Below are 26,720 nucleotides of genomic sequence, written 5' to 3'. Positions count from 1 at the left end.
AACCCGCAGGGTGCAACCCCTGTGAGGGACAAACAACCCTTTCACAGGGGTCACCCGATGCCATAAAAACACTGAGATTTACAGTACGATTCAGAATCAAAGCAAAAATACAGTTAAGCAGAAGCAGTGAAAATTATTTTATGAGCTGGGCATGGTGGCACAAACCTTTAATCCCAGCACTGGGGGGGGGGAGGCAGAGGCAGGCGGATCTCTGAGTTCGAGGCCAGCCTGGTCTACAAAGCTAGTCCAGGACAGCGAGGACTATTACACACAGAAATCTTGTCTCAAAAAAAAAAAAGCCTTTCAGCAGCCCCATTTTATACCAAAAGATTGAGTTTCTATAAATCTTACATAAAATCCTTTCTTATTTCATGTACACAACCCTGCACATTGTTAACTATTTTTATAAGGTTTTTCATATGTGAAGTTTCACATTCTTCAAAACAGGATCTTGGGATGAAGTCCAGGCAAGGCTTTGAAGAAGCCAAAAATGATCCTGAATTCCTGATCCTCCTGCCTTCACCTTCACTTAGCAATATATTAGATTGGGAGGGGGTTGTGGTCGTTTTGGTTTGGTTTTGAGACTTAACGCTCTCTAAAAATTTGGTAAGTCAAGTATAGTCAGGCAAGAGGATCAAAAGTTGAAGCCTGCCCTGGGCTACACAGTGATTTGCAGACCAGCCTGAATAACAAGACTGGATCCTGGCTCCAACTAAAACTTTAAAAGAATCAAGGATAGTACAAGATAACCACACTATAATCCACAGACCCAAAGAAGCGAAGTAACAGGGAGGGTAGAAGAATGTCACTCAGAAGGGGAAAGAGAATAGACAGCAGAGTGGAGGAAGAGAGTGCCCCGGGGCAGGAGATGGAATGGGGAAGGAAACAAGGGTGGGGATCAGATGTGGGAGAACAGGGGTGGGAAGTGAGAGGGCTGGGAACAAGAAGGGAAACTGAGAGGGGACATCTCTATGTCAAGCTGGAGGCCTGTGACAGGGTAGGCTCCTGGGAGGACATAGGTGTGACTCTGGCTGAGACTCCTAACAGGGGGGGACATAAAGACTGAGGTGACCACCTCGTAGGCAGGCAGAACTAGTGGAAGAATGGAAACAACCCACCCACACAACCTTTGATCCAAAAATTACCCTGCCTACGAGAAGTGTAGGGCTAAGGAGGGAACAAAGATTGAGGGAATGTCCAACCAGTAATTGGCCCAGCCCATGATAGAGAGCCAGCCCCTGACACTGTTAATGATGCTCTGCTCAGCTTGCAGGCAGGAGCCTAACTTGACCATCCTCGGGGAGGCTCCAGCCAGCAGTGGATGGAGACAGATGCTGGGACTTGCAGCCAAGCATGGGGTGGAGCTCCGGGGGTCCCGTGGAAGCATTGTAGGAAAGATGGAAGGACCTGGAGGGGACAGAAACCCCACAAGACCAAAGGAGACAACTAACCCAGTCCCATGAGCCTACAGAGACTGAGCCATCAGCTAAGGAGCAGGCATGGTCTGGACCTAGGCCCCCTGCATGCATGGAGCTGATGGGTGGCTTGGTCTTCATACGGGGGGCCTGGCGAGTGGAGGAGGGGGCTGTTTCTAACATGGACGCTAGTGCCTGCTTTTGGATCACTTCCCCTGGGAGAGCTGCCTTGCCTAGCCTCAGGGGGTGAGAATATGCTCAGTCCTGATGTGACTTGATGTGCTGGAGAGGGTTGATATGCAGGAAGGGGCACTTCCCTCTTTCTGGAAGGAAAAGGAGAGAGGAAGGGGAAAAGAAGGGAAGGAGAAAGAAGGTGAAGGGGAAGGAAGGAGGGGGAACTGGAAGGAGAGGCGTGAGGGGCACCCTTGGGATGTAAAGTAAAAACCCTGAAATAAAAATAAATAAAAACTCAACTAAGCAATAAAAATAATTTTTATTTTATTATTATTTTTTTTAAAGAACCAACTAACTGGACTCAGCGGTGCATACCTTTAATCCCAGCACTTGGGAGGCAGAGGCAGGCACATCTCTGTGGGTTTGAGGCTAGCCTGGTCTATAAAGCAGGTCCAGGACAGCTAGGGCTATACAAAGAACCCCTGTCTCAAAATAAAATAAAATGAAATAAGAACCAAGTGTGTAGTTCCACTCAGCGGTGAAACAATGTATTGTATGCAAAGGCTCTGGGTTAAATCCCCAGCACTGTTTGAGCCAGGTGTGGCGACACACACCTCTGAGCACATCAGTCTGGGAAGTCTTAGCCAAGATCTGGAGGCCACCCTGGGCTACAGAATAAGTACCAACACGCCAACTAGGGATACACAGAAACTATCTCAAAATATATTTTATCTTTTTTTTTTTTTTTTTTTTTTTTTTTTTTTGGCTAATCTTTATACTTACACAGAGTTAGCTTTTGGTGGTTCCTGGTCCAGAAATTATGCTTTACAGAAAGTGGAACAGCATGTAAAAATGAATTAACAGTGCATTATTCTAAGGGAAATATCAGAGTGCCCTGGGGATAGTGTGCACGAGGAGACCAAACTGCACCTCTGGCATCTGCCTGCACAGACATGCACAAACACAAGTATGGTAGATCCCCAGAGTAGGCCCTCACGGCAGTGCCACAGCAGTGTTTTAGGGGGATGGTCTGGGTCCTGCCTGAGCTTGGTTTTGCTAGGACTAAACAGACTTAAAGCATTTCTCAGAAGCCCATAACAGCTGCCTGAAGGCTCCTGACTGCATCTGTCAGGCTCCTCTGCCCGACAGAGTTCCCATATGTGTAGGCCAGACTTGGAATATAATCTAAGCACTTAGACTATGGAGGCAAAGGGTGATAAGTTCAAGACTACAGGCACTGTATAGTGAGGTCCATTCTCAGGAAACACCCCACACACAGACACACACACACACACACACACACGTCCTTCTTCGGGCTTGTATATATTACATAGACTGGAGTGCAGATACTGTCTCCAGCTACTTTTGACTGTTCAGAAGGTGCTCTTCTGTTCCTTTGGCAGGTAGATTTTAGATTCCGATGTCTCTTAAACAATTAGATGCTTTTCATTTACAAAGTGTTGATTTTGATTTTTTTTTTTTTCCTTTTGATGTAAGTTTTTGGCCTGGAGATAAAGAAAGTGCGCAACTTCTCTGCTTTTTTGTTAAACCCACAGGAAAAAGCAGTTTCGGATGCGAGCGGCCTCGGTGCATTTTCAGCAGTCGGCGCTAGGTGGCGGTGCAGCGGGAGGGCGCAAAGCGGAGGGCGCGAAGCCTCTCTTAACAGACTCCGGCGGCGGAAAAGGAAGCGGCACGTGCAGCGCTCTACGGTGGCCGAGGCGCTGCGGGGGCTGCTGCGCCGCCTCCTGCTCCCTCGGCTCCGAAGCCCCCCGGGAAGGAACAGCGACAGTGGTTCCTGTAGTTGGAGCCCCGAGCAGGGCACCTGCGCAGCCGGCACAATGGTGAAAGAGCAGTTCCGCGAGACGGATGTGGCTAAGAAAATGTGAGACGCGGCCAGGGGCAGGGCGTGTCGGTGGCGGAGCCGGGGGCCCAGGGAGGCCCAGGGAGGCCCAGGTGTAGGACAGTTGTTAAGGGGGCGAAGAAAGAAGTTCCGGGATGGGTTTTCTGGTCTTGGGAGGTCCCTGAACTACGGCGCGAAGCATGAGGTGCGACGAGCTGTATCGTAACCTAGGCTAAGAAGCCGCCTCCGGAAGCCGTGCACCGACTCCTCTCGGCGAACCTTTTTTCCCCTGGGCGAGGGGGAAAGAGTATGCTGACCCAAGTAGCTAACAGTGCTTTCACAGGCAGCAAGGTGGCCAGCTCGGCAACCAAGCCTCCATTCTGGGTCCTCTGCCTCATGAGTTTTCAGGGCTTGTTTTTAAAAAGACGGATCCTTTCTTTTTTTTTTTTTTTTTTTTTTTTTTTCAACGTATGTGAGAGAGAGTACCGAGGCCAGTGTTGTGTACTAAAGGCCCTGCATAAATGGAGTGTTTGCTGTTTGGTCTAGTGTAGAAGAGACAGATCAGCCATAGTTGTGGCAAATGCAGAGGGGACGTAATGAGTAAGTCTGAGCTCATCACAGACCAGCCCCCTTTCAAAAAGCACACGGGAGGGACCGGGTGGTCTGATAGAAGTGAAGCAGGGCACTTACACTATGGGAGTCTTGCAGGTAGTGTCAGACTTTTGAAGTGTTTGACCAGGAGGCCGTGACAAGGCTCCCGACTGGGACCTGAAGTGGGGTTGAGGATCTGAGGGTGAACGTGGGGACATTGGAAAGCAGCGGATTCAAGAAGGCTTAAGGTATAAAATGGAAAAGAGAAGTAGAGATGAAGATGACCGAGAAATGAGAGTGGTATGGTCATGTGTGTGGTTAGCATTCACTGGAACAGATGTTTTACTGGGGTGACTTTCCAGCTGTTCTCAGTATCCACCCACCCCCGTACTTCACACAGACCATATTCACGTAAAGTGCTTTCTCACACAGCAGTCCACTGATACTGTAAGACTGCAGATGAGGCCAAGAGAGATGGCACAAGCCTATAGTCACAACACGTAGGTCAAGGCAAGAGGTCAAAAGTTTGAGCCTCTCCCAAGATACACAGCAATATCCTTCATTTCAATACAAAACTAGATCTATGTGTTACTTGAATCTTCCAGCAGCTCTCTATTACACTGACACTTAATTCCCTCCTGATTCCCAAGCCTTGGCCCCCTGTAGGCCTTACTAGTCTCATCCTGCACTCTTTACTAGATGTCTTTGCCCTCCTGTGCCATCTGCATGTAATTCCTTGATGATGCCCAGTGCGTGTCAGCCCAGGAATCTTTGCCTTATGCTTCAGATGCTCTATCTCCAAATTGTCTTATGCATGGCTCCTTTTTATTTGGAATTCAGTGGAAGGTCAGCTTTGCAGAGAGGCTTTCTGACCAGCCCGTGTTGTCCCCTCAGACTCTACAATTCATGTCATTTTAATTCTCTCCGTCTTCTATGAACAGTCACCACTCCACAGGACATTGGTTCCAACCGCTGCCACCGCCACCACTACTACAAACAGATACTAAACACAGATACTAAATGTATTAACAGATGTTAATACAGAGTGGCACAGCATCTCTAGATAAACCATTTGGCCGTGCAAATTGTTGTTTTACTGTGTTTTTTAAAGAAAATAACAGATGCGAAAAAGCCTGTACATGTTCAGTATAATTTCTTAGATATACTGAGTTGGAAATGCCCATGCCCAGTTGACCAGAAGTGGCTAACCTAAAGAGATTTGGAAGGCGTTCATATATACAGAGGACACACTTGGGAGGATTGTGCAATGAAAAGAAAACAAGGAGGGTTGTAACCAAGGATGGGGGGGGGGGGCTTTAATATTTAAATGATATCAGTGGAAATGAAACTTCAAAAGGCATTAAAGGAATAAATGAATAAATAAGTGGCAGTAAACAAGGAGAGTATACAGAGAGAAGAGGAAACCTCAGTGTGTAGGGTACTGAGAGAGTAGAGAGAAGGAGGCAGTTCCAGATTGGGAAGGGGGTAGGGAGAACCGCCAGTGCCTGCAGAACAATAAAATAAGAAAGTTTTGTTCATCATTAGGCCCGTCACCAAGTGTGACCTTGGAGAGCAATGATACATTTCATGAGGAAAACAGAAACTTTCCCATAGTATAAAGGGATGTTTTGAATGGAGACTCTGAGAAGTTAAAATATATTTGTGTTTGGTGGAATGAACCAGTCCAGAGTCAAAGGGGAGGTTGGTTTTGGTGGGTTCTGTGTGTGTGCCTGGACTCATGGGCTTTGATATACTTTTTTTTTCCTGTTTGTTTCCATTGCAGAAGCCATATCTGTTTTGGAATGAAGTCCCCTGAGGAGATGCGCCAGCAGGCACATATTCAGGTTGTCAGTAAGAACCTGTACAGCCAAGACAACAACCATGCCCCCTTGTTGTATGGAGTGCTTGACCATAGGATGGTAAGGCCCTGCCCTCCTAGTGTCTGAGAAGTGACACACTAAATCAGTGGCTTGCCATGTTGGAAGCAGCCAGGGTTTCTCCCCTACAAGTCTGAGTCCAAATCAGGAACTCTGTTCTTTGTGACTGACACGGGTACACTGTAACTGGTTGTGAGGGATGTGGATTGGGCCCCTTTCTTGTGCTCTTCACTAATGCTTGGGTGTACTTTCCTCCAAAGGGTACAAGTGAAAAGGACCGTCCTTGTGAAACCTGTGGGAAGAACTTGGCAGACTGTCTGGGCCACTATGGGTACATTGATCTTGAGTTGCCGTGCTTTCATGTGGGGTACTTCAGAGCCGTCATTGGCATCTTACAGGTAAGCAAAGGAGAAATTCAACAATACTTAGTCAGGGTCATTGGAGTGAACCCAGGAACTGTGAGTGAGGAGGGGTATGTTCAAGTGAAGTTTTTATACTGAATACATACTAGTGTTAATCATGTGTTATGTTAAGTTTCATACAGATTCTGTAATGTTTTCTTTCCCATGAGAAAGTAGTAGCTGGCAGAGGAGATGGCTCAGTGGGTAAAGGCACCTGATGCCAAGTCTGACCACTTGAGTTCAGTAGCCAGGTTTCGTGTTGAGAACTGACTCCTGTCCTTGACACATAAACTATAGTTCACATTAAAATAAATACATGTTAAAAGAAAAAAAAAATCTCCCCCAAAATGAAAGTGGTAGTCTATTCATTGCAAACAGTGCTAAGCTAGGCTATAATCATACTATAATCTTAGCACTCAAGAAACAGAAAAGGAGAATCCCAGGTCCAAGGCCAGCCTGGGCTGTGTCCTGAAACCTTATAAAAATCCAGATTCCAGGAGCTGGAGGGATGGCTCAGTGGTTGAGAGCATTGTCTTCTCTTCCAAAGGACCTGGGTTCAATTCCCAGCACCCACATGGCAGCTCACAACTGTCTTTAACTCCTGTTTCAGAGGGCCCAACCCCCTTACACATGCAGACAAAACACCAATGTACATAAAAAATAAAAACGTTTTTTAAAAAGTCCAGATTCCAATGTTAAAAAGTTCTACAGGAGTGGTGATGCACTCCTATAATCAGAGGGCTGGAGAGGCAGAGGCAGAAAGATTGCACATTTGTAGCTAGCCTGAGACATGTGATGAGTTCAAGGTCAGCCTGAACTATATAGTAGATCCTGTTTCAAAAACCCAGGGTGATATATATAGTTCATTTATAAGGACTTGCCTAGCATTCATAAAGCCCTAGGTTCAATCCCAAGCACTGCACAAAGATAACAGTTCAAATAATACAGAAAGCACAAAGAAAATATATAGCAACAAAATCTTGCCATCTAGCCTTGAGTACTGCCAGAGTTCTGTGAACACGGGCTACCTCTATGTGCAGATCTTGTTTCATGATAATTCACTCTGTGTACACAATAAAGCAGGGACATTTATTTAGTGTGTGTGTGTGTGTGTGTGTGTGTGTGTGTGTGTGTCTAGGGACCACGCAGTGGGGATCTGAGGATAACTTGCAGGAGTCATTATTCTCCTTCCACCTTGTATTCCCAGGGATTGGAGTCGGGTCATCAGGCTTGGCAGTAATCCATCCATTTCAGTAGCTCCAGAAGTGACATTTTTAAAGGGAAGGAATTTTTTAGCTTCTGATCTTTGTCTCCATTCTGCTTAACATTTAAAAGATGATCTGCAAAACCTGTTGCCACATTATGCTGTCCCAGGAAGAGAAGCAGCAGTTTCTAGATTTCCTCAAGAGGCCTGGTCTGACTTACCTGCAGAAGCGAGGCCTGAAGAAGAAGATCTCAGATAAGTGCCGGAAGAAAAGCACTTGTCACTACTGTGGTGCCTTTAATGGTGAGGGTAATGCCCAGAGGCTCAGCAATGACCCTTCTGTTCACTCTTGGTTTCATGAATTGATTCTGTGTGACATTTTTAAGTCGGCTATTTTCCTGTGAGTTAGGCTTATAGGACCAGCAGCTGGTGTGATACTAGAAAATGTTCCTCTCCCCTTTGATTGCTGTACAGTTTCATTAGACTGTAATTTTTAGCCAGCATTGCTGAAAACCTTTTTTTAATCCTTAAAATGAATTCACTCTCATAGGTACCGTAAAAAAATGTGGCTTACTGAAGATAATTCATGAAAAATACAAGACGAACAAAAAAGTCGTGGATCCCATTGTATCAAACTTCCTGCAGTCATTTGAGACAGCCATTGAGCACAACAAAGAGGTTGAGCCACTGCTGGGAAGGGCACAGGTGAGCTGAAAACTCATGCCTACCTTTTGCTTACACCTCTTATACATCATATAGGGTACACATAAGTATGCACAAATATTTGTGCATATTTCTGTCCTCCTCTACTCTCTATCCCCAGTATACCCACATTCTTCTAAAAGAAACAAGGGTCCCCATAGAACCTCATAAGGAGCTGGCAGATGATAGGTGTGTATCTGGCACTAACCTTATTTGAATTGGCTTTGTAACTCTTTGTATGTGATTTTCCTTTGCTATTTTTTTTTTCTTGTGGGGTTGTGGGAATAGATGGGGTCTCGGGGCGTAGCCTAGGATTCTCCATTCCCATTAACTCCTCAGTCTCCTAAGTGTTGACATTATAGGCTTGTGCCACCACACGCAGCTCATGCCTGGAGCTGGTTAGTCAAGCCCACACTTTGCCTGTGTTGGCAGCACCACATGATTTAGTAGAAAAAGACCTATGGCAGTGGTCCTCGATCTACAGGTCCTTCAGGAATTAGACAGAAATTACAGTCTGTCCCCAAAAGACTAGTGAGTTCTCACACTCACGTCACACTATGTGAGTCCAAGGCTGGTAAAGAGTCCCTCCATGGAGGTCAGCAGTGGTGTCTCACATCCTCTGTGCCCCGCTCGCCGTGTTTTCTCACCCGTGGTTCCTGGTTTCTGCATCCTTGGATAGGGGACAGTTGTGAGCAACCTCTTTCCAGTGGCCCTGGCAGGCTGTTGTGTCACTCTTGGAGAACTGCTGTTGCTAATAAGAGGTTTCTAGACTTTCTGCTCCTCTGGCTTTCAGCTCCATGACATTCCAGTGTCCTGTGTAGCTCTGACTGGTTCTCAACTGAGGTCTGGCCTCTTTCCTATTTCTACCAATTCTCAATGGACTTCAAGATTTCCTACCTTATTTTCCCAGATGATAGGGATGTGTTCATAGCGGAAGACAGGAGCTAAGGAAGGGCATCTGTTGAGGGCCTCTTCCAGTCTCCATACTTAATTAAATGTCGTCCCTGCTGCACCACAGTTGCCTTCCATGCTTGGGGTCCTAATGGTGGTAGCTATTCACATGTTTCTTTCTAACTTTTTTTCTCACCTAGAACCCCAGAGGAAATGTTAATGTCAACTTAAGTATAACACTTCATTATTGAAATGTAAGATTCAGTTACTAAAATCCCACAGAAAATGTAGTAAGTAGAAAACAAGACACATAATGACCATTTTTTGTTTGTTTTCTTTATCAGTGGTTCTCAAACTGTGGTTCTTGACCCCCAGAGGTCGAGCAACCTGTTAGGATGATTTTTATACAACTCTGTTTCTCTCTTAATCTGGCTCTCACATAATAACTTGAGACTCTCTTATAGTTGTTTAATAGCTTCACAACACAAGAACAGAGCAGTTATTAGTCAATTCTTAGCCCTGTAAGCTACTTTGGATTCCTCCCAGCGTACGTCCCAGAGATGCCTGCACTTTGTAGCTTTCTTTGCTGAGCTCGCTCTTTTTGTCTGTCCTGCACATCTGCCCATCCCTGAATCCCTTGGCTGAATCCCCTACTTCATCCTGCTGGCAGGAAGTCCAGCCCTAGTCTCTGCCTTGCTGAGTGATTGGCATAACGGGACAGTTGGGGAGCAGTGTAACATTGAGACCTCAGATTCGCAGAAGATGTGGAGGACATAGACATCAGCATTTGAATTACGCATTCGATGACCTTATCTCTCCAGTGACCCTTTCACAGGGTTACCTGAGAACATTGACAACACAGATACAACAAAATTACAGTTATAAAGTCGCAATGAAAACAATTTTGGGTTGGAGGTCAGTATAACGAGGAAGTGTATTAAAGGGTTGCAGCATCAGGGAGGTGGAGAACCACTGGACTGTGTACTCCTGGCTGTCCTGGAGCCCACCATGTAGACCAGGCTGGCCTGCCTGTTCCTCCCAAAAGCCGGGATTAAAGGCGTGTGATGCCATTCCAGGCTCCATTCTTAGGATATTTAGATCTCTGGTAATTTTCATAGTTCTTAATAAGTTAGTGATTCATAGCTTAACATTTTTAATAAAATATTTTATTTCTTCAAGAATTTGATATATGCATATATTTTCATCATGTTCACTCCCTATTCTTCCTAAAGTCCACTCAGATCCACTGCTTGTTCCTACCCATCTTCATGGTCTCTCTCTTTTAAGTAATCCACAACGTCAGATTTATGCTGCCCACATATCCAGGGCATGGCAAACCTACCAGGAGCCACACTATCTGAGACCTGACTCTCCCTTCCATAAAGCTATCAGCTAGCAATGGCTCCTCAGCCAGGGGTGGGGTGGGGTCTTCTGAGTCCGTCTCTTTCTTCATAACCTACCACTTTACATTAGTGAACTTAATTCAAAGGTAGTTAAGCTTATTAAGAAAAAACTTGATTATAATAAAAATTAGACAAAGACTCAAGTCAGTGAAGTGCTTGCAAAAGGACTTCAGTTGAACAGCCAGAACCCGCTGGTGGGGAAAACCAGTGTGGGGTACTTGCTTGTAAGCTCAGCTGTGGGGAACAGAGAGGGGTGGAACCATGGGGCTCACTGGCCAGCTGACCTAGTTTCCACACATAGCAAACAGAGGGGAGGGTAGCCTTACCAACTTCTAGGAAGCAAACCTACTAACCTACCATCCCTTCCTTCCTACTTCCCATAGGAGAACTTGAATCCCTTAGTAGTTCTGAACTTGTTTAAGCGCATCCCAGCTGAAGATGTCCCTTTACTTCTGATGAACCCAGAAGCTGGAAAGCCCTCTGATTTGATTCTCACCCGACTTTTGGTGCCTCCTTTGTGTATCAGACCTTCTGTTGTGAGTGATTTGAAGTCTGGAACCAATGAAGATGATCTGACAATGAAACTGACAGAGATCATTTTCCTAAATGACGTTATTAAAAAGGTCGGTGTTTTCCATTCATGTGTGCATGCTGCCCTGAGCGCATGTAAATATGCTTTCTCGGTAAAATGCGAGAAAACTCAAAGAGCAGTTTTTGGTCTCTGTACTCAGCATCGGATCTCGGGAGCCAAGACACAGATGATCATGGAAGACTGGGATTTCCTGCAGCTGCAGTGTGCCCTCTACATCAACAGTGAGCTCTCTGGCATTCCTCTTAACATGGCTCCCAAGAAGTGGACACGGGGCTTTGTCCAGCGCCTGAAGGGGAAGCAGGGTAGGTTCTTTACAAGCTCTGCCATTATTATCTGTTGAGGGAATATATGTCTTTCTTATAACCCAAACAGCACAGGGTGTAGCATGGCACCCATGGTGTGGTTTGATTTATTTAGGTCGATTTAGAGGTAATCTGTCAGGGAAGAGGGTGGATTTTTCTGGCCGAACAGTCATCTCGCCTGACCCCAACCTCCGGATTGATGAAGTAGCCGTGCCAGTTCATGTGGCCAAAATTCTAACTTTTCCTGAGAAGGTAAGTACCATTTAGCTGCACAGTTCCCCTTTTTTCAGTCCAGTGTTTTCATTTTGAGAGTTCACGCTACACATAGAAGCAAATCCCCAGAAACCTACATTTTTAAAATGTCTCATTGCACAGTGTTTATGGGTTTGTTTATTTGGTTGGTTAGTTTTAAATGTATGAGTGCTCTGTTTGCATGTATATCTGCACACCAGAAGAAGGGCATCAGATCCTACCATAGATGGCTGTGAGCCACCATGTGGTTGCTAGGAATTGAGTTCAGGACCTCTGGAAGAGCAGCCAGTACTCTTAACCCCTGAGGCATCTCTTCAGCTCATTCCACTTTGTTAAACACACATAACATCTGTAACTTCTACACTGGGACAGTTGCAGCTAGAGGCTGTTGGATTTTTGTTTTTCATTTGTTGGTTGCAGAGGTAGAGATCCAACCTGGGACCACGGTGCCAGGCATGTAAGCACTCAACCACTGACCTGCACCTTGCTTCACACACCAAGAACAGAACCTTGCTTATTCTACAGAGGCAATTCTTATAAAATAGCTATATTCAATCATAGTTTTTTTTTTAGTGTTTTTTTTTTTTTTATTTGTTTTTGGTTTGGTTGGGTTGTGTGGTTTGGTTTGGTTTGTTTTTTTTTTTTTTTTTTTTTTTTGATACAGGGTCTCACTATAGCTCTGGCTGTCACGGAACTCACTATGTAGACGAGGCTGACCTTGAACTCACAGAGCTCTGCTTGCCCCTACCTCCCAAGCGCTATGATTAGATGCGTGTGCCACCACTGCCAGGCTCAGCTTTTTAACTCTCCAAAGGGGTGCTGGATAACGTGCTTAAATTACTTTCTTTCTGTTTTTATTTTTATTGTGTATGTGTCTGTACACCTGCATGAGTGAGCGCACATGTCCTGTAGTGTGTGTGTGGAAGTCAAAGGACAAATTTCAGGAGTCAGTTCTTTCCATGGTGAGGTGCAGTGATACGTTCAGGTCCTTAAACCACAGATCCATCTCTCTAGCTCTTAACATATTGCTGTCAGCTGGAGACTTTTGCACATGAAAATGGAAGCTTTTTATGTCTGTAAAACAAAAGAATCAGCTTTTCCTCTCTATGTGTTTATTTTTCACAGTGCTAGAGACGTAACGGGGCCACCTAGGTGGGAGGCCAAGTGGCCTGGTCCCAGTCCCACTCCGCAGTGCTGCCAGACAGAAAGTCAAGCCTTCTGTTTGGCTTCCCCAAACACCATACTCCACCCAATCCATTAGAGTTTGCTCAGTGTCACCTGGCCATTCTGGTTGCAAGTTTGCTGATGTGGACATTTTGAGATGGATAATCGTTTGGGGAGTGTTGTCTTTGGAGTAGCCCTCATGTCAGGAGAGCATACATTCCACCTTCTGTGCTGCAACTTGTTTTTCCTACTGACAACTTTCAACAGTTTTGTTGGTTTAATTCTCACATTGTAAACTATGTCACTGAAAACTTTTTTCTAAACAATGCTATTTTAAAAAAATAGACAGTGCTTGTGCATTTTGTAGTCTAGCCATCTAAAAACTTCTGGTCACAAAATTGTCAGAATAACCAAAGATATCAGTTCTCCCTAGTTTTCCTGGAATGGTATGCTGTAGAATCACTGAGTCAAAGAGTATGATCATTTGAAAGCTGTTGCTGCTCATCCAGAAAGCCTGTAGCAGTCTGCATTCAGTTCACACTCTGAGTATGAGATGGTAGTTACAGTCTGCATTGTCGTGCCCCTCCCCCTTCAGCTCTTCATGGAGACCTAGACCACTGTAGGGCCTGGTGATAGAGCTTGCTGATTAGCTCTGTGCCTAACATTTATAGACTGCCTGGATCATCAGCGCTCATGGTAACCCTGTTCCAAGTGTCCTCATTTGAATGAAGAATGATCTGATGCTTCCTCAGGAAAGCGTTGACTGAGAAGTTACAGAGCATGGCTGGAGCAGGCCAGCTGGTGCTGCTGCCGCCATAGCTTCTAAGTCTTAGAGCCTGGCAGACATTGGCAGATGACACTGCTGTAGATTGCCGTCCAGTACAGTGTTGTACAGGCCAGTACAAATGGGGAGACCAAAGACTGGGAAAGGGCTTGGCCATGCCTCCGTAGATCTAGACTCCTGTCTGCCAGCTTGTTGTTTTTAAGACTTCAGTCAAGACTGTCGGCCACAGCTGCCCTGTGGTAGCTCTCTTCCCCTTAGAGTGTACACAAGGAATAACAGTACTGTTGTCTAGCTTGTAGAAAAGAAAGACTGTCTTACTGTGTTTTTATCACGTTCCTATAGGTGAACAAAGCAAACATCAATTTTTTGAGGAAACTGGTTCGAAATGGCCCTGATGTTCACCCAGGAGCCAATTTCATCCAGCAGAGGCACATGCAGATGAAAAGGTAATGCTTTCCCGGTTGTGTAGGATTAACTTGCCTTACGGTACTACCCACCAGCCCGTGGAGTGAACTCCAGGTGCAGTGAATGGCATTTGGTAGTGTAGAACATACGTGTTTAAGTTGAGTGGACCCGAGTCTGTCATTGTTTTCATTTGATCACTGCATGTTCATGAGGTATTGTGGTTTGTTTTTACATGTGACATTATTAGACCTAGATACACAGAATACCTTGAGATACAAATGCTTCGTTTTCTATATCATGGGCTCTTGAGGGTCTTTCATTGGAGCTTATTTCACCAAGTTTGGCTTGCAGCGCCAGGTGAGGTGACCACCAATAGCTGATATAATGAGAGTCTTAAGACTCCTATAGAAAAAAGAATATTATTGTATTTCTGTTATTCTAAAACAAAATACTTTCCTATTTTAACATTTGTCTTCTCGGATCTGGATACTGAATCCAGAGCTTTGGGGATGTTAAGCAAACACCCTATGTGCTGCTGAGCGGTACCTCCAGCTACTGGCACCCTCTTTAAAAATAGGGTCTCATTGGGCGATGGCAACATGTCTCTAATCTGAACACTCGGGAGGCAGAGGCAGACAATCTCTGAGTTTGAGGCCAGCCTAATCTACAGAGCAACTTCTAGGACAAACAACACTACACAGAAAAACCCTCTCTTGAAAAACAAAAAATGTAGTCCATATTGGTGTGTAATCTCAGCTGAGATTTGAACGTAGGGCTTCACCCATGGTAGGTAAATGTTCTGCCACTGAACCATATTCTCAGCTGTTTTCCCATTTCTAAAATTAGGATATGTCTCGTAATCAGCTTGGCGTAGTTTATTGGCATTCTTCTTGGTGACACATATGCTGGTGTTATGACTTGAAAATGGAGCAATGTGTCTGTAACCCAGTTCTTAGAAGGCTAAGGCAGGAGGCTCACAAGTTCAAACTGCATGGGGAAGACTTGACCTCAAATGAGTCAGTGAGGTGGCAGTGCCCAGCTTAAGGGGTGTGGATACCAGCTCCTTCTCTGTGGTGGGAGAGCTTGGTTCAGAGACCATGTGTATCCTGCACAGGTTCCTGAAGTATGGAAACCGGGAAAAGATGGCTCAGGAGCTCAAGTTCGGCGACATTGTAGAGAGACACCTGATAGATGGAGACGTGGTATTGTTCAACCGGCAGCCCTCGCTGCATAAACTGAGCATCATGGCCCATCTGGTGAGTGTGAGGTTGCTACTCTTATTTTTTGCTAAGTGGGAGCTTACAGGATATACTCAGCCGAATTATGAAGATAATTCAGAAATCTCAAAGGTTATAACTTTAAACTTCCCTTTCAGTTTAAATAAAACTTGTTTTGACCTTTAAATTTTTATGTGTGTGTATGTGTCCGTTTATGCATGCTCACGTTCATGCCATGATGTGTGTGTGGAATTAGGGAACAACTTGCAGAAATTGATTCTCTTCTTTTCCCGTGTGCTTCCCAGAGGTCAAACTCCGTTTGTCAGGAATAAAACTTTTTTAAAGATTTATTTATTTATTTTATGTATATAAGTGCTCTGTCTACATGAATACCTGATGCCAGAAAAGGACATCAGATCTCAGTATAGATGGTTGTGAGCCACCATGTGGTTGTAGGGAATTGAACTCAGGAGCTCTGAAAGAGCAGACAGTGCTCTTAGCCGCTGAGTCATCTCTCCGGCCCAGGAATGAAACTTTTTAGTTTGACTTCATTTTCGTTTATTTTTTTTATTTTATTATTATTTTATGTATGTTTATGTGTGAGTGGGTGTGTATGTCATACATGTGCAGGGTCCTATAGAGACCCAAAGAGGACATGGGATCCTCTGGACTGGAATTATAGGCAGTTGTGAAAGGACCAGAATGGGTGCTGGGATCCAAACTTAAGTTCTCTGGAGTAGCAAGTGCTTCTAACTTCAGAACCATCTCCAGCCACTTCCCTTCAGACTTAAGATGGGAAGTATAAGAGTTATATGCAGAGAAGCCTCAAGTTAAAAAAAAAAAAAAAAAATCATACACAGCATATAGCGGCACAGACCTAATTGAGAGGTGGTGTGAAAAATGGCTGGAATAATTTAATTTTGCAAAGGAAAATATTTCTGTTGCATGCTGGCATTTTAAAAATCTATTTGGGTTCTTATCTCTTCTACCCTTTTCCACCCCAATCTTCTAATACCCCACACCAGGTAGGGTAGGAGAGACAGAAGGTTAGGGTCTCTTTGGAATACTGCTGACTAGGGTCATTGGGTTCCTTGGGGCAAGTCCAATCTTCATTGTAAGAATATCTCCAACTTCTTGTCAAACCACAACAGCAACCAGGAGTAGCAGGGGAGGTATCCGCTTCCTTCTCCTTTTCTTCCTCCTCCTCCTTCTCTTCCTCTTCTTTCTCCTCCTCCTCTTCGTTCTTCTTTCTTCTTTGTGCCCCCATCCCTCTTGGGGCTCTGGCATTTGTACCCTCTCAAGAGTTCCAGAATTAAACTACCTCTAGCTGGCAAAGATCACACCCCCGCCAGTGCGCCAGACAGTCATAGTTAATGGCTGTGGGCAAGCTGAAGCATTCCCATATCCCTCGCCTGGGATTAAAGTAAAACACAGTCACATAACGTCACTGGATTCTTAAAGAAACCAAAACTCACTAGAGTTGTGTGCACAGCTCTATATAAAAGAGGCAGAACACTGGTTTGCTTTTGCTTCTGCTTGTTTACTTAGCCACTAAAATGCTTAAAAGACTTGCGTCAGAGGGTCTCTTGAAGAATGTTGAGTGCCGTAGGCTGACTGCAGAGGCAGACGAGGCTTTATAAAGAGCTGTATGCTATGGGCTCACCTGTAGATGTGGCTTCGCTGCTGCTGCTGATTTTCATTTCCATAAGCTGAAAATGAGCCTAAGAATTCTCCCCAGATTCAGGTTCATCTTTTTGGCAGAACTGATGTATAATGGGTCTGGTTATTGTGCTTGTCTTGCTTGGGGAGGATCATGTGATCTGCCCACCCCAACTCTTGCTGATACTAAGAAAAAAAAATGTTAGAGTATGTAAAGGGAGCCCCGGTTTTGAATTCCTTCCGTCCTCATACATTATCCAGACGTCTTTTACTGAAAGTGTTTCCTTTGCTCTTAGGACAGTGGCTCACCCTGAAGTACAGTTCACAAGGAGAGGCAGGCAGCATGCATGGCTCAGTTCCCTTCATTTCCGTATGAGTAGTTGAGACTCAGTTGCTTCCAGGTTATTTACTTGATAGGCTTCGGTTTCTTGATTTTTGGCTTACACCTGCTGTAAATGGTATAAAACTTGATAAATATTTGGGGAGTGTGGACTATCCATATTGTCGCCTGTATTGGTATTTTTCTTACAGTATGTTAAATTTGACTTGGTCTATTAGAGCTTGTTGACCAAATCTGCAAATTATTTATGTTTACAACAACAGAACAAACAGAAGTTTACTTCCTTAGAGTGCCGAGTTTTCTAGGCGGCATGTTTTTGCCTCATGACTTGAAACAAGGAAGCTTTTGGGTGCATGCCTAAACCCTTTTCCTGTTTTGTTTTGTTGGGTGTTGTACAGGCCAGAGTCAAGCCCCACCGGACCTTCCGATTCAATGAGTGTGTCTGCACCCCCTACAACGCCGACTTCGATGGGGACGAAATGAACCTTCATCTTCCCCAGACAGAGGAAGCCAAAGCGGAGGCCCTTGTTCTCATGGGGGTAGGTAGTGGGACACTGCCCAGGAGAAGGGCCCCATATGAAAAAGCGGTGTAAGTCAAGGCCAGGCTCAGCTGGGCGGCGCTGCTGTATGCCTTTAATCCCAGCATTTGGGAGGTAGAGGCAGGTGAACGCCTAGGTTACGTAGTGAGTTCCAGGCCAGCCTGGGCTACAGAGTGAGCCCCTACTGGAGGGTTTTTTGTTGTTGTTTTTCCCTTGATAGACAAGGAAACTACAAGGTAGTGAGAATGCTGGGGTGGAGTCCTCAGTTCAGCAGTCGTGGGATGCAGGGATGCCGAGTCCAGCCAGTGGCTAACTTAACGCCTGTTTCTTCTTCAGACCAAAGCGAACCTTGTAACCCCAAGAAATGGAGAGCCACTCATTGCTGCCATTCAGGACTTCTTAACAGGTGACTTTATGAACTTGGTAGGAGAGTTTGACTTCTCAGTCACAGTGATTCATACAATGGCCTGAACTGAACGCTGTTTGTTGTCCGGACTTAGGAGTGTTGTACTTTTGGTTTGAGAGGGCTTCCCCCTGTATGGCTCAGACTGAACTGGTGCTCGGAATCCTGTGACACACTCCCAGGTGTCACGATTATAGGTGTGCCCTTGAGCTTGCTGAAGTTTCTTTCCTTTTTTTTTTTTTTTTTCTTTTTTCTTTTTTCTTTTTCCAAGACAGGGTTTCTCTGTATATCCTTGGGTATCCTGGACTCACTTTATAGACCAGGATGGCTTTGAACTCCTAGAGAGCCTCATGCCTCTGCCTCCCTGAGTGCTGGGGTTGCAGGCATGAGCCACCATGACTAGGTTGTTTTTCAACCGGTTGTTAGTCATTTGATTCTGTGTGTACACACTGAGCTCCACAGTCTTGTATTTATTTTTCTGTTGTTTCTTTTGTGGTGGAGGCTGAGGAGGTGAGAACACAGCATGGGGTGCTTCATGTGGGCGGAGTCCAGAGGGTTCTGTGAGGCTTTGTGTGGGCTTATGTGTTGGGGCATGTTTAGTATGGCTTCATCTGGCCTGTCTCTGAGCTTACCCTGCTGCCAAGGCTGTTCTCCTGAAACTGGGGGCTTTCTATGCCTAGTATCAGGCCTAGACTCTGCCATAGCTTTGAAATGAGGCAGTGGATGAAATCAAGTCATGTTACTAACTGTGGAGTAGAGTTGGGGGCACAGTCTGTTTTAATTCTTCCCTGGGGAACAGTATGACTTGATGACAGGTCAAAAATGTGTGCTTTCAAGGGGCATAGGAGGAAAAGAGTGGTGGGGGAGGGACTGGGAGAAGACGAGGGAGGGGCCACAGTCAGGATACAAAGGGAATAAATTTTGTGTGTGTGTGTGCTTTCACCAGTGTGGTTTCTTTTCATTTTTGTGCTGGTTCTTTATCTCCTTAGGTGCCTACCTCCTCACACTCAAGGACACTTTCTTTGATCGATCCAAGGCTTGTCAAATCATTGCTTCAATACTGGTTGGCAAAGATGAAAAAATTAAAGTGCGCCTCCCACACCCTACAATACTAAAGGTGTGCTGGGGTCCGTGTGGGCTGTTGGTGGAGTGGAGGAGATCATGCTGGTGCTGGGCTTGCACCCTCTTGCCTCACTGGAGTGGTCCATGCTGAGAGCAAACAACCCCTCATCTGCTGCTTCCTTTCCTCTAGCCTGTCACTTTGTGGACCGGAAAGCAGATCTTCAGTGTCATCCTCAGACCTAGTGATGACAATCCAGTGAGGGCCAACCTTCGGACCAAGGGCAAACAGTACTGTGGCAAGGGAGAAGACCTCTGCATCAACGATTCCTGTGAGTGGGAGGAGTGGGAGGAGCAAGCAGTTGCAGAGAGTGAGCTTCACTCCCTAAGAGCAGCTCCATGGTTTCTGCAGAGGCTTGCGAGGAAGTGTTTTCTTTAGCAGCGTGTCAGTCTCCATTTCTGTAGATGGCAGAGATCATTTGGGCAGAGTGGTACTTTTTAATGGTTTTGTCAGTTAGTACAGTTTGTTGTTGTTGTTTTTTTGAGGGGTGGGGAGCAGGTAGGCAGTAAAGGTTGCTTAAGGTTTATAATTTATTGTTATTATTATAGTAATGTTATTATATAAGCCATTTAGACAATGTACTCATTGTCTAACAGCACAACTAATAGGTAAGGTCTCACACCATAGCCTAAGCTGGCGTGGAGCTAAGAGCAGTCCTTCTGGCTCACCCTTGGAGTGCTGGAAATTCAGTGGTGAACAGTCCCACCTGGCTCTATTTCAGTGGTAAGGGCAGAACTCAGGGTTACATGCCTGATACTATTACAGAGTTACACCCCTCCCCAAGACTTAGAGTTTTTTAACTGATTTTACTCGGTCGGAAAGAAGTCCTGATACTGTAAAGATTCAGTATAACATATAACAGAAAGAGGATTTAAGTACAATTCATCTGATTCTCTCTAATAAAATAGTGATCCTGAGTGAGATTCATAACCAGCACCTAGTGGTTGCTGTCTAGCACAAGGTCTTTAGCTCTCCCAGGTTACTGGCAAGCAGCTAAGACATAGTGAGGGTCAGAATGAACATGGCTAGCAGGGCCTTGGGACTAGCTGTGAATCTCTAGAATGCCCCACTGAGCTCTCAGAAGGTCAGAACTTCTACTGTGTTACAGTGTGTGGAAGGACACCGGTTCTTCTCATATTGTTGCCTTAACAGAAAACAAATTTTTGAGGATAAATGCTTTGGCTGTACTTTGAATTTCCAGGATGTAAACATTTTCCTCAACCAGATAATTGTTCATTTAAATGCATTGTCAGTATCACCCTTCCAGATGTTACCATCCAGAATAGCGAGTTGATGAGCGGAAGCATGGACAAAGGAACCCTTGGGTCAGGATCCAAGAACAACATCTTCTACATCTTGCTACGGGACTGGGGGCAAAATGAGGCTGCCGATGCCATGTCTCGGCTTGCCAGGCTGGCTCCAGTTTACCTATGTAAGTGTCTCAGCAGCTTTGTGCTTCATATTAATGCTGCAGTAGAGAAAGCCTTAGTGTTTTATGAGTGTTCTTTCACTGTTTCATCCCTACACCCACACAGCCCAAAAGGCTAAGTCATTTGTGCATTTATCCGTGACGTTGACTCAGTGCTGACAAGTTGGAAGATTTGAATTCCATTTTTTTTTGTAATCGAAACCTATAGTAGCTTCCTGTTGTCTACAAGAAGGTGCATTGCATAAAAAGCCCTTTGTGCACTGCTTTCCAGATGCCTGGGGAAGGTCTGCAGCTTTCCTTGCTTTGCACCTATCCGATTCAGTATCAGCCCTGCTTACATGCTCTCTCCTGTGCCTGTTGAGACTTTGATGGGGTAGTATATATCAGGTGTCTTTTTCTTCTTTCTTTCTTGCATGCTTGCTTGCTTGCTTTTTTTCATTTCTTTTGAGACATGGCTTCTCTGTGTAGCCTTGGCTTTCCTAGAACTTACTCTGTAGACCACGCTGGCCTTGAACTCATAGAGATCTGCCTGCCTCTGCCTCCAGAAGGCTGGGATTAGAGGCATGTGCCACTATCCATCTTTATCAAGTGATTTTTGCATGTTTCTCTAAATCAAGTTTTATTGATGTTTTGTGCGTATCATGGGTTTGAGTGTGGGTACACTGGTGCCACAGCATGAGTGTAGAGGTCAGAGGAGTCTCTCCTTCCACCCTGTGGATCGTAGGGGTCAGACTCCAGCAGGTAGCCCTGGTGACAAGCACCTTTGTCCACTGAGCCATCTTGTCAACCATAAAATCTTGACTCTACTCATGGTTGAATAACTTTTTCGCTTGAATGGAAAAATCCTGCATATTTCCCCTCAGAATTCCCTTAGTGTTGTTCTGTTGTAGCTTCTAGAGGTGCAGTGGAAAGGATGCAGCCATTTTTATTCCCACGGTGTTTTGAACTCTATGTGTGTGTGTGTGTTGTTTTGTGTTTATTCTTGTTGGAACAGTTCACAGTGGTAAGCCCTGGTGTAGGCCTTTTCATTTCTTGTGCTAATCACTCAATCGGTTCCTGTAAATTTGCAGCAGTACCCTTTCTTTTTGTAAATTTCCTCTTATTTCTTTGATAATTTTATCTCCATTTCTTTCTGTTTGGAAATTGTATTAATTGTATTTCTGTTTACTGGATCAATTCTGCTTTTGTTAACTTTTTTTATTATATATGTTTATTCTTGATCTCTTTCATCTTTTATCGTTTCTCTAATTTTAAATGTTTTCTTTGGTATGTCTTGGATTTGTGATAAAATTTTCCATAATTATTATTTGCAGAGAAGGTGGGTCTTTGTCTGTTATCTTCATTGGGATTCTTTGTTTTCACGGCAGGATTTCACTGTATGTAGAGTATGGAAATGAGTATGTAGACTAGGCTGGCTCAAGCTCATGGCGATCTGCCTGTCTCTGCCTCCCATGAACTGAGAATAAAGACGTGTGCCGCCACACCAGACTGGAGCTGCCTTACTTTGATCTCTGGATTTGGCTTTCACTGCTCTGAAGGAATATTACTGAGTATTTTAGTATTTGCTCCCTGAAATTTCCCATTTCCTTTTCTTTTGTGGCCTCATATTTCACGTTAAGAACTGCCCTAAAATACATGTTGTCCCTTGTTTACCCATTCGTGTTGGCTGTGAGATACCAATCGCTGACTGCAAATGGAGCTGTGGCTTTGCTGGGCCTCAGTTCCCTGGTTGAGTTGAGAGCCAGCCTTCTCACCGCAGGTCCACCGCATAGCCCTATCAGTAACAGTCTTCCCTACGGAGGCTTGATTTCCTCAGAGACATCAGAAGACATCTCTTCTAGTCTCATGTCCCACCCTGGGGATAGTGACTTAGAAGCTGGACAAGGAGGAGCATAGGGCTCCCCATCATATATTGCACAGGTGGTTCTCTAGTCTCTGGACTCTTGTATTTGCAAATCCAAAGCCCTTGGTTTCTTTCCTGAGAATGTGAACTGCAATCTCGGTGCAAAGCCCAGAGCCAGTTCCTTGCACAGACTTTACACCCATTCTCCTTGTCTCCAGTCCATGCATCTCTGTCTACAGAAACTAGTGATCTCTCTTTTAAGCCTCTCCAGACTTGTTGGTTCTCTACATAAAGACACCGGAGGTCCTCTCCTTTTCCAGGGGACTAGGTTGACTGCTCAGCCACCCACTTCTTCACACTGGAAGTCCTCCTCTTCTGGAGATGACATTTATATTTGCCTTTTTTCTCCTATTGGGGACTGAACCCAGATTCAAATAGTGCTCTCTCCACTGAGTTACACCCCCAGCCTGATACTTCCTCCTTTTCTCTCTTGGAGAGTGATTTCTGAGAAGGGGAAGGCAAGCAGTGGGGATGAGCTCTGCTCTACTGTCCGCGTGACTGATAATGGTCATCACTCTTACTCTGTCTGCCAATTCTTCCTCAGCTAACCGTGGGTTCTCAATTGGGATCGGTGATGTCACACCAGGCCAGGGACTGCTGAAAGCCAAGTATGAGCTACTAAATGCCGGCTACAAGAAATGTGATGAATACATTGAAGCCCTGAATACAGGCAAGCTGCAGCAGCAGCCAGGCTGCACTGCCGAGGAGACGCTAGAGGTGAGACTGCCCTCCAGATCGGCATAAGCAGTTGTCCTAATTATAGTGTGTTTGGAATGGGGAACAGGAAGGAAAATACCGTCTTGACCCAGTCTTGAGGTGTGTCCTTATGTGTTTGACTGGGCGGGGCCTTTGCTTCCTTTCAGCTCCACACTCTGGTGTGAAAACATGGGCATCTGCTCGTTGGACCAGAGACTCAGTGTCTCTGCCCTCCCTGTTTGCAACATTCCTCCATAGAAAGCACATTCTAGCTCTAAATCGGTTGATTGGTGCCATGACCTGGGTACAGGACGGGCAGCGCTCCTGCTGGACGGTCTTACAGCCGACAGCCTTCTCACAGTTGAAGCCACTGAGTGCTGACCTGGCCATATCAAAATCTCTGGGAGCCCGAAGGTCCACAATAACCGAGGCAGCATTTGGGGCACCTGGCTTTGTTTTGTTCTGCTCATGACAGTCTCTGTAGCTTAGGTTGACCTCTAATTCAAGGTCTTCTGACCTCAGCCTCGAGTCCTGGGATTTGTGAGTACGTGTTACCATACCTGGCTTTTTCCTGCCTTCTTTGTGGCCTCTGCCTTGCACCTTTGCCTCACTGTAGTATGAAAGATAGGATTCTGAAGCATTACGTTTCTAAGCTGAATGTGGTGGCACTCACTTATAATCCTAGCCATCTGGAGGCCAAGACAGAAGGCTGTGGGGTTGAAAAGCAGTGTTTTGTTCTCTCTTGAGGTCATGTAAACATCTTGCTAAAGAGGGCTCAACACCAAGCTGGGCGTCGTTAGCAACACTTGTGGCTAAAAGAAAGGTAAAACAATGAAGAAGTCTGTCTTTTTGTGACAGGGTTTCTCTGTGTAGCCCATGGTCTTTAATTCACAATCCTGCTATAGCTTTCTGAGGGCTGGGCTCAAAGGAGTGTATATGTACTAATTCCCTGGGAGTCGGCTCACTTTCAGTCTTCCTGAGGTTAGACAGAGGGAAGAGGATGTCTTTTACTGTACCTACTTAGAAAAGCACTTGAGGCATCAGTAGGACTATGTCTTGTAGAGGGCTCAGCAGCTTCAATTGTGAATTTGGCTGTGCTCACAGATCGCATTGTTCCTGTAGTCATCTTGTCACATTATTTGCTCATGCAGATTGGCAGAGAGAACAGTTCCTCCACATGCCGAATGTCTTTACAGAGGCGTGTGTACACGCAAGTGTATGACCAGGAGCTATCACATAGACCACAGTACACAAAGCCATGCACATTCTGCTTCATGAACAACTTGAATTTTCTTTTTTTTTTTTTTTTTTTTCTTCAGAATTTTGTTATAGTTTGCTATTCACATTTTTATAGAACTCTTCCAGAAGAAAGGTGTTTATGCAGGTTAGGCTTTTTGATTGTCTAGGCTCAGTAAACTTGATTGGTTAGAAATCTGACATCCTGTTTAAGTGTTGTTGAATTTTCTATTAAATGTCAGATGAAGGTTTGTGATCAGAGCGTGGCTCATCACAGCCTGCATTTTCTTCCCTCCTGTCCCCTCCCCAAGGCCCTGATCCTGAAGGAGCTGTCTGTGATCCGGGACCATGCTGGCAGTGCCTGCCTCCGAGAGCTGGACAAGAGCAACAGCCCCCTCACCATGGCCCTGTGCGGCTCCAAAGGTGAGCCGAGCCCTCGGGTTGGCTGTGTGGGTGCTCTGTAGCTTCACAGAGGCTCCTCATTTCTTTGAGTTCTTGTTTCTAAGTCTTGGAAGACAGAGCCTTTGTTTGCATTTGGGGTAATTTAAGTCTTTGGAGAAACTGGCCGGGTTTTTGAGTTTGAAGGTTCTTTGACTAAATTTGATGTTAAAAAGAAGAAAACTGGGAATTTTTTATAGTAGATTTAGTGATGTAGCAATTTTCTTTCCTTTTTTTTTTTTTTTTTTTTGTGTGTGTGTGTGTGTGTGGTTCTGGGCATCAACTTGTGCATCTTAGGCAAATGCTGTACTGCTGATCTATAGTCCTAGCAGTCCTAGCTTAGATGTGGCAAAATTTAGCTTTATATTTACTTAGTCCCGTAAAGCATTAGATTTCATACCACGCTCAGACTCAGAACCTCAGGGCTCCTGCTGCTGTTTGTTCACTATGAAGCAGACTCCCATTGTTCTACTTGCCGCTCCTGCTGCACACCCGGGGTCTCCCGCCTCCGTGGCTGCTTCTCGTTCTTTACACGCAGCTTCCTTCTCTCGGTCCTCCTCTGTCCATCTGAAAGATTTCCCTGAGCCCTTTCCTTGGTTTCCTCACCTATGTTACTGTAGATGTAATACTACCTTCACTACCCTAGGACTCCTAGGTTCTGAGAATAAGAGTTGCACTGTGTCACATTCTGTGTTATCCCTGAGTTCTGCCCACCTTCTGTCATTCTTTTACATTTTTCAGTACAATTTTACATTTCTGACCTATTCCCCAGGTTCCTTCATTAACATATCACAGATGATTGCCTGTGTGGGACAGCAAGCTATCAGTGGTTCCAGGGTACCAGATGGCTTTGAAAACAGATCTTTGCCTCACTTTGAGAAGCATTCAAAGGTAATGGCAGTGTTTGTCCAGATTGTCCTGTGAGGAACACAGACCTAACAGGATCTAAAGCCATTGGTTGTTTTCATTTGGTGTTTTTTCATAATGTGTTGCTGTGGCGTGAGGTCTCCTTCATGTCAGTCTTCACCCATTTGAAGTGCCTGTTTGGTGACTGACATACTGTCAGAGTTGGACCACCATTGCTACAGTTTATTTTTACAGTTTTAGTAGCTCGAGCTACATATGGCTGTGGCTTGGAGGTGGGTAGGACTAGCCCACAAAAAGGATGTTTTGAAGACAGTAGCTTCCCAGGTAGTGGGTTGGGCACCCTCTGAGGTCCTTGACTCTTCTGGGATAGCAGCTCCAGCTTTCATTTTCCTCTTCGGAACCACTTCTGCCCTGCACTGTACCCTAGTAAAGATGGTCTGTCCAGATTGTTTCTCCTGTGGGTAAGGGCACAGCATCTGCCAGTTATTGAGCCACTGGCTGGGTATGTGCAGCCTCCAGGGGACATTTTCTTATGTACATGGATTTTAGAATTTTGGACCTTGAACCTTGTTTGATATTTCTCTTCTACCTCTCTTTAGCTCCCTGCTGCCAAAGGCTTTGTGGCCAATAGCTTTTACTCTGGTTTAACGCCTACCGAGTTTTTCTTCCATACGATGGCCGGTCGGGAGGGTCTGGTGGACACAGCTGTAAAGACTGCTGAAACAGGATACATGCAGGTAACTTGAGGAAGTGTCGTTAGCCACAGAGCGACAGCACCATGTGAATGTGAGCTGTGCCTGCATGGGGTGGGGTGGGGTGGGGTGGGGTGTGTGTGTGTGTGTGTGTGTGTGTGTGTGTGTGTGTGTGTGTGTGTGT

General features: G+C 45.3%; 1 protein-coding gene across 2 annotated transcripts in view; it reads left to right on the top strand.

The window, feature by feature from the left end:
* Positions 1-26,720, top strand: part of Polr3a (RNA polymerase III subunit A) — a 44,317-nt gene that overhangs the window by 261 nt on the left and 17,336 nt on the right. For both annotated transcript variants that reach the window (XM_055612318.1, XM_055612319.1), the window contains exons 2-20: positions 3,146-3,471; positions 5,804-5,939; positions 6,158-6,295; positions 7,634-7,805; positions 8,053-8,207; positions 10,882-11,121; positions 11,230-11,392; positions 11,508-11,644; positions 13,935-14,038; positions 15,112-15,253; positions 17,612-17,752; positions 18,089-18,158; positions 19,145-19,272; positions 19,408-19,546; positions 20,543-20,707; positions 23,152-23,324; positions 24,851-24,962; positions 25,750-25,868; positions 26,444-26,581. In XM_055612318.1, the coding sequence (XP_055468293.1) occupies positions 3,428-3,471; positions 5,804-5,939; positions 6,158-6,295; positions 7,634-7,805; positions 8,053-8,207; positions 10,882-11,121; positions 11,230-11,392; positions 11,508-11,644; positions 13,935-14,038; positions 15,112-15,253; positions 17,612-17,752; positions 18,089-18,158; positions 19,145-19,272; positions 19,408-19,546; positions 20,543-20,707; positions 23,152-23,324; positions 24,851-24,962; positions 25,750-25,868; positions 26,444-26,581 (2,616 nt within the window). In that variant the 5' untranslated portion in view covers positions 3,146-3,427. The remainder of the gene's footprint in view (positions 1-3,145; positions 3,472-5,803; positions 5,940-6,157; positions 6,296-7,633; positions 7,806-8,052; positions 8,208-10,881; positions 11,122-11,229; positions 11,393-11,507; positions 11,645-13,934; positions 14,039-15,111; positions 15,254-17,611; positions 17,753-18,088; positions 18,159-19,144; positions 19,273-19,407; positions 19,547-20,542; positions 20,708-23,151; positions 23,325-24,850; positions 24,963-25,749; positions 25,869-26,443; positions 26,582-26,720) is intronic.

This window comes from Psammomys obesus, unplaced genomic scaffold (assembly GCF_907164565.1).
Source record: "Psammomys obesus unplaced genomic scaffold, mPsaObe1.curated_primary_1811, whole genome shotgun sequence".
Lineage (NCBI taxonomy): Eukaryota > Metazoa > Chordata > Mammalia > Rodentia > Muridae > Psammomys > Psammomys obesus.
Note: the sequence above shows the minus strand (reverse complement) of the source record. Positions and strands in the feature narration are given on the sequence as shown.